This window comes from Photinus pyralis, unplaced genomic scaffold (genome assembly GCF_008802855.1).
Source record: "Photinus pyralis isolate 1611_PpyrPB1 unplaced genomic scaffold, Ppyr1.3 Ppyr1.4_LG9, whole genome shotgun sequence".
NCBI lineage: Eukaryota > Metazoa > Arthropoda > Insecta > Coleoptera > Lampyridae > Photinus > Photinus pyralis.
Window position 1 is genome coordinate 18,998,473 of NW_022170878.1, and position 11,246 is coordinate 19,009,718.

At 36.7% G+C, this 11,246-nt stretch overlaps 1 protein-coding gene across 2 annotated transcripts in view; it reads left to right on the forward strand.

The window, feature by feature from the left end:
- LOC116181157 (LIM homeobox transcription factor 1-beta) overlaps positions 1 to 7,124 on the forward strand; it is a 30,190-nt gene extending 23,066 nt beyond the window's left edge. For both annotated transcript variants that reach the window (XM_031501435.1, XM_031501436.1), the window contains exons 3-5: positions 6,033 to 6,565; positions 6,614 to 6,778; positions 6,833 to 7,124. In XM_031501435.1, the coding sequence (XP_031357295.1) occupies positions 6,033 to 6,565; positions 6,614 to 6,778; positions 6,833 to 7,050 (916 nt within the window). In that variant the 3' untranslated portion in view covers positions 7,051 to 7,124. The remainder of the gene's footprint in view (positions 1 to 6,032; positions 6,566 to 6,613; positions 6,779 to 6,832) is intronic.
- Positions 7,125 to 11,246: the final 4,122 nt, after the last annotated feature.

Below are 11,246 nucleotides of genomic sequence, written 5' to 3' on the forward strand. Positions count from 1 at the left end.
ATTTTATGCATCTAAAATAACAAATAAACATCTGTATTAGTTAGTTTGAATATTGTTGTTTTTGCCTAACAGAAAATAAATATTTTACGCTCCTTACACTGTTTCCGGCACTATACCATTGACAGTATCAACTTCTTCAGTTGAATACATCGCACACGCACGAAAAAAAATACGGAACCCAAAGCAACAATATTGAAATTAATTAATGTGATAGAAGTTATTTTGGTTGCCTAAAATTAGGCCCTTCAGAAGAGATTTTATCATTTAAAAGTAGACATAGGGAAAACAATGCACATAAATCCCTATGTCTACTTCGTAATGAATAGCACTGTAGGTACGAGTATATTACCACTATGTAGATATAATGTAACCCTGTTATTTTGGATGATGAAACCTTCTGATGTTCCTTCAAACCCCAGAAACTTGTCTATAGTTTTCTCTGAAAAACGTTCCGAAAGTTCTAAATATAAATAATATAAAAATAAATATAAATATTATAAATGGCCTCTGAACGATTCAGGCTCCATTTGAAAACGCTCCAAAGCTGTATGATACTTTGAAAAGGTTTTCCGAAACTGTACGAGACCTCTGAAGCTCTTTAAAACACTTCAAACCTCATAAATCCTCCGAAACTTGCTGAGACTATGCTATTACGACTCTTCTAAAACTCTCTTAATAATAATAATAGTTTCGCTTTTAAACATTTCTAATTAATTAATAATTAATGGTAGTGATTATTAATTACTATTACCCCATCTTTTAAAACTCCATTCGCAATCTTAAGAACTAAACACACCTTGAACTCAACTATAAGGTCTTCATTATCTGAAAATTCGGCGTTCAAAGCAATAGTAGGGTCTTTTGGTTACTTCTATGTAGGTTCAATTTAAAATATTAACGCATTTCGACAAGATGAAAGCGCCTTTTTCAAGAGGCTCTCTTTATATTCTTTAAATTACCAAAGTTTAACTCTTTTTAGCGCATTTCCACAAAAATAAAAAAAAATGCGCTATTGTGGCCACTTTGTCCGTCCGTCCGTCCGTCCGCTCGTTTTGCGACGCTTCTAGTTCTTTACCTTAAGAGATATTGTTCTACTTTTTTCGCTATTTGGTTCGTTATGGTGTCGAGTCTTGTACCAAGGAAGGAATTTTTTCTGTACCGCTTACAAAAAAAGTTATTGTAAAAAAACAAAAAAACCGTTTTTTACATGTTCCATAATTTTACACTTTTGCCGTTTATTAACGATCCTAGAGATCGTTTATAATTTTTCATTGCTATCTGTCGTCTGCCTGTTGGTCTGTCCGTCTGTTCTTTTGTCTGTCTGTCCATCTATCTGTCCGTGTGAACGATAACTTTGTTTAGAAATGTTCGATCGCTTTTACATTTCCGTTAGTTATGAACTGAATTGCATGAAATTCAATATGGGCATAGCCTTAGCCATATAATACGCAATGCCAAAAGTTGAGTCGAATCGATTCAAAATTCACAGTGCCCTTTTCGCATCTCGACCATTTATAAACCGAATTGCAAACTTTTTTACTTATAAAAGTATTTGAATGAAAGAAAATCAAACGCCAATTTCAAAATTTGGTTTTGCGCATGCGCAGTGCCAACTTTTTTATTTATGGAAAAATTTAAACGAAATTTGATACATAGGCACTTGGGATAAAGGAAAATCAAACGCCAATTTCAAAATTTGGTTTTGCGCATGCGCAGTGCCAACTTTTTTATCTATGGAAGCATTTAAGTGAAATTTGATACTTAGGCGCTTGGAACAAAGGAAAATCTAACATTAGTTTCAAAATTTAGGTTTGCGCATGCGCAGTTCCAACTTTCTTATTTAGAAAAGCATTGAAATGAAATTCTTCTCATAAACTGAAATTGAAGTAGCACGTCAAAAATGGATTGCCCATGTGCAACGCTATCTTTCATATTTGTGGCCGGATTTTTACGATTTTAACAGAAGTTGCATCTTACAAAATAATGAGAAATGAATGCATGTGGAAATGCGCTTTATGTAAATCGTTTACGATTACTTTTTAACTTGTTTCCCTTAAAGTCACGCTAATAGATTAAACATAAAATACAGAAAAGCTTCCTAGAACTCTGACTCGATCACGGGTTGTTCGGCTAGCGTTTTACGATAGATTGAAAACTCCTATATCTTTCAAAAGAAGACAGCTTTGGTTTTCTGGGAAATTTTTGAGGATTACGCATTTTACGGATAAGTTCAAATTCACGCTGATTTTGCACTTTTGCTATCGGTAAATTGATTGACTTCCGATTTCACAACCTAACTTTCGAAGTACAAGACTGCCACAGCGGGTACTCTGCGGCGAAAGTTTCCGGTAACGATGTTCACGCAAATTAACGCCCGATTTCTGAAGGTTTAATTGATTAGAACTCGCGATACCGCTTTTCTTGGTCTATCGCTTAACGCTTAATTCCTCCAAAGAAACTCTCCCTGTTAATCCCCACTTTTTTTGTTTTACAAAATACGCCTACTAAATGGCGCCTAATCAGTCCCAACCGCATCTTTCCTCGTTCACGATCCCACGTTTAAAAAAGCGATGGTGTCATCATATTTCTGCAAGGTCGCAGTTCCCAGGCTGCGTGATGACCTGATAACGAACAAATCAGAATCAGTCATTTGGTCACGTAACAGTTATTATATAAAAGTCAGGAAAATGCTGGTGAGGAAATATTGAAGTACGTGGCCGAGCACTTTCGTTTCCGAGTCAAGTTACTGACGAGTTTTGTATTAAATTTTATCCGAAATCGTATTTTAATATAAAATTTCAATTTTCATATAGAACTTTTGATTAATGTCAATCTCAGTGATGACATATGTCATTATAGACATTTGGAAATGTGGCAAGTACAGCCGAAAATGTGACAGGTGCGACCGGTAAAGTGACAAGCGGCAGGAAAAGAAGTCTGGAAAGATTTTACTGCCTCTGTCATGGAAACTAAAATGTCCTGACATAAAGTAGGCTGAAAATGAAGATTTCATGACGATTTTGGGTAAAAGCTATTAACTCTACCCATTCGCCCGCCAGACTGGCGTTACCAGCTATCTCAGGAAATGAATCGATAGGTCGGTTGACTTATAACACAATAACGCAACAAAATTTCGGAGTAACCAACTCTCTAATGGAACCACCATGTATACCTCATAATACTCAACCCCTAAAACCGCGAAATTCTAAAGACCAGCATTAAGGGACTCGTATAAATGTCGTGTAAAATTCAATCAACTATCCCGCAACCCCAAGTATTTATTCTCAACCGTTACATCGCCTACTGTGCTAGGATCTTCACCATTTCTGGTAGCTTATTACGGTATTGTTCGGGTTATGGTAATCTTAAGCAATTTCTCCCTTACATTGAAAGCCAGTGAGTCTCTAAACGCGAGTACAAATGTTCCCGCAGATCTATCCTGTGGCAATTTAAAGTGATTGATTCAAGTGTGCTTCGGCTCTTGACGCATATTGTCCCATGTTTAATCTGTAATCTTCACAAATTGTAAAACCAACTCGCACAAACGGGTGGTTCACTTAAACCTTCGCTCGACGCGAACTCTATCGTGGCCTAACGCGCATTGCCCCACGCTACTATCAACTATCTAATTCCCACTAACTTTAATTTTTAATTCCACCCAATATGGGACGTACAACCTTCTCCACAAATAAAACTTAAAACACCCACTCACTAGCGCCGCCAGCTTTTGACGCAAAGCAAGGTAGTCGTAACGTAATTAATTGACTTATCGTCCAGAATCCCACAAATGGCGTTAAATGTAACGGGTGAGTGGTGACCCAATAAGACTGTTCCTCGGCCATATCTCGAGAACCGTTCGTCATATGACTTAGGGGTAAAAAAAATTGGGTAAATCGGTCATGAAGAATCACTGGAAAATATTTTCAAGTTCTAAAAATGACCAACAGAGGGCGTAACTGCCATCTTAAATTTTAAAATTGGATTTTCTTTAAATTTCGCATAATAAATTAATAAATTTTTTTCACATTTTTAAAGAGAACCAGTTTATCTATCATTTTCGTAAAAACAAAAACTCAGTTATTTAAAAAACAAAGATGGTATGGGGCGTTCAATTGTTTTTGCATTAACCTGCTTTAACTTCTTAACCGTTTGACCGATTTTAACAAATTTGGTATGGTTGGAAAAAGAATTCCTTGGACAATGAGAATCAATCAAAATATAGTTAATTTAGTTGAATCCTTCTCCGCCAGGGGGCTAGTTTTGACACTATGACTCAAAATCCTAAAAAAATTTAAAAAATCAAAAGGAATGATATGGCTTTTTTTAATGAAAAAGTAGCCAAATAACATCCAAAGAGGCCAGTGAAAACCGTTTTTCAAAATCTCGTTCCTAACCTAAAATATTGGGAAAATGATATTAATGAATTAAAATGCTTAACTTGTATCTTAAATTTAATTTGTACGTATTTCCGGTTTTTGTCGATGGCGCGAAAGAAAAGCACCTTACACTTTTAAGTAGGCCTTGGAAAGTTAAACAAATGAAACACGATGCATTATAACATAAGTTCTCTTTAAAAATGTGAAAAAAATTTATTAATTTATTATGCGAAATTTAAAGAAAATCCAATTTTAAAATTTAAGATGGCAGTTACGCCCTCTGTTGGTCATTTTTAGAACTTGAAAATATTTTCCAGCGATTCTTCATAACCGATTTACCCAATAATTTTTTTACTCGTAAGCCATACGGCGAATGGTTCCCGAGATATGAGCGAGGAACAGTCTTATTGAGTCACCCTGTACAAAAATACTTGCTACCGCTTTTGATTATAGTACAGCGAAACCCTCAGTCAATCTCAAATCCGGTTGATGTCGGAAATTAAAATAGAAAGTTTGTTTAACACGACACATTCATAAACAGCATATGTACAGGGTGTTCTGAAACGTTACGCAAAATATCTAACGCGCCTACACGTAACGCACATATTAGGTCTCAAGTAGGTGGGCCACTGTGATTTTCATGCCTTTATCGTGTTCTTCACGCGATAACGCAAATTGTATTTATTTTCATTTCACTTTCTAGCGTATTAATCTTATATTGGACAATCTATATCCCATCTTAATGCGTACCTCTTATTTTTTACAGCAGGTGTTCCATTTTTTCTGATACGGATCTAGTCACTACTGGCATAACTTAAATTGTGATTTATCTAAATGTTTATTTATTATTATTAATGATAAGCAAAATATAAAACGGTGCTGAATTACATTGACTTATAAGAGTGACAATTATTATTTATCATTTACTAGCAATCACATTTATAACACTTAAATTTAACTACGAATTCGGATTTACCTTACAAATTTATCACTGTAACATCGATGTTAAGACTAAAACTAAACACAATTCTATTTGCTTCTAGAAAATTCTCGAACGTCGTTTATTCATTGTTTTAACAATAGAGATTATATAGATATATGACATCCGTACTTATTGATTAGTACTTTCTTTACTTTGCTGGTGATGTGGTCATAGGAAACAGGAGTGACTTGCACAAAAGGTGAAATGGCGCAAGAGGTTCTCCTCTTCGCCTTTGAATCAAATCAACTGCCAACAAAGACGAATAGGAAAGTCGTCTTTGAGACGCTATTCGCCCTTTAAAAAGTTAAACCGAGGGCAAAACTCGCTCCGCAAAGTAGAAAACTTTCTTCCAGATTAAATATTTGAGTTGAAATACGAGTGACATTGATACGAGACGTTTTCCCAACGCAAACAATCGGAAATACGCAAGAAAGTTTTCATATACGAGCCCTCAATTACTTTCAATTTCTGCGTCGAGCGGTTCTCACCGATGGAACATTCAAAATAATGACGGGAAAATGTTTGTTTAGGGAACGACGACGGCGGCAATATCCTGACCCCGAGGACAGCACGTGCGCCCGGGTCCATTCGTCGTTGTCACTGAAAAAGACGTACGCGACCGTTGTGTAAATAGCGAGGACCGCCGGACAAATAACAATATTCTTTCATTTCAGGTTGTACGTGAAAAAGTGCTTCGGATGCTCGGAACGGATCACGCCCGAGGAGCTGGTGATGCGTACCTGCGAAAGCGTCTTCCACGTCCGCTGCTTCGCGTGCGTCGTCTGCGGTATGCGCCTACAAAAGGGCGATCACTACGTCTTCAAGCAGGGCCAGGTGCTCTGCAAGCCCGACTACGAAAAGGAGGTGGAGATGCTGCAGGGCTACTCGCACAGCGAGTACTTCTGCGACGAAATAATACCGTCGCCCCGATCCGTCGACGGACGCAGGGGGCCCAAGAGACCGCGTACGATTCTGACCACCCAGCAGCGTCGAGCCTTCAAGGCGTCTTTTGAAGTCAGCCCGAAGCCCTGCAGAAAAGTGCGCGAGGCGCTCGCCAAAGACACCGGCCTTAGCATTAGAATCGTACAGGTGTGGTTCCAAAACCAAAGGGCGAAGATGAAGAAGATGAAAAAGAAGGCCGGCCAGGAAAAGCTGGGCGGTGACTTGGACGACGACAAGAAGATAGGCGTTAAAGAAGAAGAACAAAGTGAGTATCGGTATCCAATACAAGACGCACTTCCAGGTGTTTGCTCAGGTCCAGCGGCTTTCCTGAATGACAGCTGCAGCGACTCAGAGACGGGGAAGGACGTTTTCTCCAGTATAAAACAAGAGAGTAACCTATTCCTGAACATAAAGGAGGAGCAGGACAGCAATGGGGCCTTCTTCAAACCCGACGGAGGTCATCACCTGTCCAGTTCCGGTAAAAAATCCCCCCCTCCCCCCTTTATTCATTATAAACCAAACTACATTTCAGGTCTTACCGGCGGCGTTGACAAGTTTCAGAGTGGCTACGTCGGTTTTCCCTTCGCCAGTCTGGATTCCGGTCAGCTTTCCATGTTCTTAACGCCACCACCCGCGCACAAAAATGTCGTAACGCACTCCGTTCACTTGGACATCAATCCGATAGATCGCTTGTACTCGATGCAGAATTCGTACTTTTGCGCTGAGGAACCTTCGATAATTGACCACTAGGACGTTTTCGTTGACGCTTCGCTTTTCGCATTTGTTCTGTTAATAATGTCGATGACTTAGTTTTATATACATAATTGCCGAAGACTGATTATTTTATTAAACGTAAAAGTTTGCACAGTTTCAGGGCGTCAAGAACTTCGCCAACGCTCAACCAATCTGGTCAAAGGTTAGTAGATTTCTGTTTTTTTTCTATTATCCCCTTCATCCTTTTTTCTTTTCTTCCCCCGCCATTTTCTTCATTCTTATTCTCTCCATTTCTCCTATCGTTTCTCCTCGTTTCCGCATCTGAACCTCGCTATTAGTTTAATGTTTTTCCTCCCCCCGGTTATTAGTTCCCTGTACCTTTCGGTCCTATTTTGTTTTTTTTCTCTCTCTTTTGCTGCACTTGTATATCTTGGTCTCTTTTTGTAAATTCCTCTTCTATCTTTTTCCCTATTTCGCTCCTATCTTTCATAAATGTTTTTGTTCCCATCATTTTCCTTTTGTATCCATCCCCGTTGACAGACACTTTTGCTCCAATTTACCTTCTCTTCTTTGTCCTTACCTTCTCCATTTTTATTTCTTCCTCTAATATGTAATTTAGTGTCCCAGCACCTTCCTTGTATTACTTCCACTTCATCCGAAACCCCCTTTTTCCTTAATTCCCTTCTATGTGAAGTTGCTGCATTATTTCGTTGCATCCGATATCCTAAATATTTAAAATCACTTACTTCTATTCTCCTCTTTCCTCCCTCTACCTACACCCAACCAGAGCTGGGCAGAATACTTTCAAAAAGTATTTGAATTGAATACTAAATAGTAAATACATTACACAAATCAAAGGTATTTGAATACTAAATGCTTTTACGTCCAGCACAAGCGAATACTAGATACAGATATATTGAAAAGTATATTCAAAGTATATTCAAAAGTATTCTATTCTAATACTATCAAAGGTATTCGAATACTTGTCACTCAAATACATTAAAAATTTAAAATAGTATACTAGATAAAAGTTTTAATATACTACTTAAAAAATCAAGTTATACTTTGTATGGGGTTAGCTTTTTTTATACTTCTATTGTTATATACAAATTTAAGCGTATTATTATTACTGTATTATTATATAGGAGGTACCTACCAGGACCTTTCATATACCAGTTATATCCTTAAGAATACGTGTACCAGTTTTCAAAGCGATCGTACATCGTGCACATGATACGTACGCCTTTCTTAAATTACCTAATCCTAGCGATTTTGGAACAAATCCATTTTTGACCATCCGTTTGTACGTGTGCATAATAGTTTGTTTAGAAACGTGCGATCGCTTTGAAAATTGGTACACATGGTCTTAAGAATATAAGAAAGGTCCCTATTGTTTTTAAGTTACGTAGACTATCGACTTCGGTATTCAGATGTATCGGATTTTTATATTTGATTTTGTGACAATGGAAACTTTCCCTAAACATTTCTAAATTGTTCTCAAATATTTGAATAACATAAAAGTACTGCCTTTTTTTGATGCCGGAAAAAAAAATTGTCTGCCATCGACCGGGAAAAAACATTCTCGTATAGAATTTGGCCCGTAGAATCCATAATTTCAAACAGTTTGAAGATTGGGCTACTAGATCAAAACTTACAGCCCTTTGAATTTTTTTTCGAAATTTGTTTTTTGTCCATAACTTTTTATTGAGAGGTCTAATCGAAAACGTACGAATTGTTTTGGATTCTACGCACCAAAATTAATAAGAAAAAGTGTTTTCCCGAGAAATTTTGGTGCAGTCGATTTTTGGTAGAAAAGGAAGGTTATACACTGCCTTTTTTTGAGCCCCGAAAAAAAAATTGTCTCAGATCGACCCGGAAAAAAAATTTTCTTATAGAATGTGGCCTGTAGAATCCATAATTTCAAACAGTTCCAAGATTGGGCTACTAGTTCAAAAGTTACAGCCCTTTAATTTTCTTTCGAAATTGGTTTCTAGTCTATAACTTTTGATTGAGAAGTCTGATCGAAAAAGTACGAATTGTTTTGGATTCTACTCACCAAAATTAATAAGAAAAAGTGTTTTCCCGAGAAATTTTGGTGTAGTCGATTTTTGGTAAAAAAGGAAGGTTATACACTGCCTTTTTTTGAGGCCCGAAAAAAAATTTTCTCAGATCGACCCGGAAAAAAAATTTTCTTATAGAATGTGGCCTGTAGAATCCATAATTTCAAACAGTTCCAAGATTGGGCTACTAGTTCAAAAGTTACAGCCCTTTGAATTTTCTTTCGAAATTGGTTTCTAGTCCATAACTTTTGATTGAGAAGTCTGATCGAAAAAGTACGAATTGTTTTGGATTCTACGCACCAAAATTAATAAGAAAAAGTGTTTTCCCGAGAAATTTGGGTGTAGTCGATTTTTGGTAAAAAAAGGAAGGTTAAGTATTCAAATACTATACGAAGTATTCGAATACTTCCCAAAATATTCAAATACCTTGCGAAGTATTCGAATACTAATTATTTGTGAAAGTATTTGAGTTACAAATACAAATACTGCTTCCATAAAAGTATTTAATAACAAAGTATTTGAATACTTTAAAGGATTTGAATACTAAAAAGTATTTACAAAATCGAATACTGCCCAGCTCTGCTCCCAACCTACTTCCCTCTCAACCCTTACCAAATATTATTTTCGATTTTTCGACATTTAGGTCTAGGTCTTAACTTGGGCTCATTCTAATACGAAACTGTTACAAAACTGTACATTTAAACACAATATAATTGCTGAAATGAAAATAAGCGACAGTGCCAGCGACAAAAATCACGCATGCAAGCGCTCGATCAAAACAGATTTAAAAAAGTCTTGATTACCTTGATACTATCAATAATCCAAAAATCATCCTTACACTGCAATGTCCATTCCAATAATGCACAACTCACAATCACAAGCACAAAATATGGTACTGTAATTACTTCAATAAAACACATTTTAATCATGTATACCTAAAACGCCGATACGCCGCAGAAAAACCCGACATCAAATTTAACGGCAAAAAGCGAACAGCAAAAACACGGCGGCGGCCTCACTTCCTCCTCTATTTTATCCCCCCCCCCCCATTGCGATTCCATTTCCTAATTCTATTACGGAAATACGCATAATACTCTTATCTAAACGCGCACCTGCGATAACATAAGATTTTAATACAAACTAAATTAATGTTTAGCGACTCTTATCTACTAAAGGGGAAAAACATGAGATAAACCCTTTACGAATTACGCAAATAATGTCCCTTATCCTACAACACGTAAATTCTTATTCTTAACAATTAAATAAACAAAATAGACAAATTAGAATGGGACTATTTAAACCGCCATGCTACATAAACGTTACATAACTTTTTCTCTCTAAATTAAACAGATAATAAAAAAAAAGCCATTCCTGTTTTAACTTTTCTTCCTCCTTATCTAAATTTACCCATGATCTTTTTCCCGCTCTTCTCCCCCTATTGCTTTGATTAACAAATATCTTCTAATTTACACCTTCGAAACCGCTGCTTTTCAACTTTTTTGCCTTAAAATGCGCGACTCCTCCGCCTTTTGGCTTGCTCTTATCTGAGATCTGTATTTTCTTCCATTTGATTCACCAAAATTTTATAATATTTTTTCCTTCTCTCTTATTCCTTTTCTTTATGAAACATCCGCGATTAAATTATTTTTTCCCAACAAATAAAACTTGTTTCGTAACACACGGTCTTCTTAAGATAATAGAGAAATAAAACAATTAGGTATTTCAACCCCTGCAATTGCTCTCTGATGCTTCTGAACTTCTTCTTCGAGCTTCCACTTCTCGCTACTTATAAATTTCGAACTTCACTTTGCCTTAGAACACTGAATTAGATGAAAAAATTTTGGGTGTCTGTTCGGACGGTGGAAACCGAGGTGGAAACTTTTAACTTTTAATAAGAAGAGAAACAAATCTTAATAAAAGGCCTCGCTGTACTCTACTGCTTCCTTTTTCAACTCGACAATACATTTTTCCGTAAACGGACAACACGTATTAAACTTCTCACACCACTTCCACGATTAAAAATTTGCAATTAACTCTGCAATCAACGACGTAACGCGCCAAACGTCCCCAAAAGAAAAAAAAAGTGTGTGGGGGAGGGATCATTTTTTACCCCAATGCAATACCTTCCTTACTGACGTGCGGGTGGTAAAAACTAAAATATCATCAATTTGA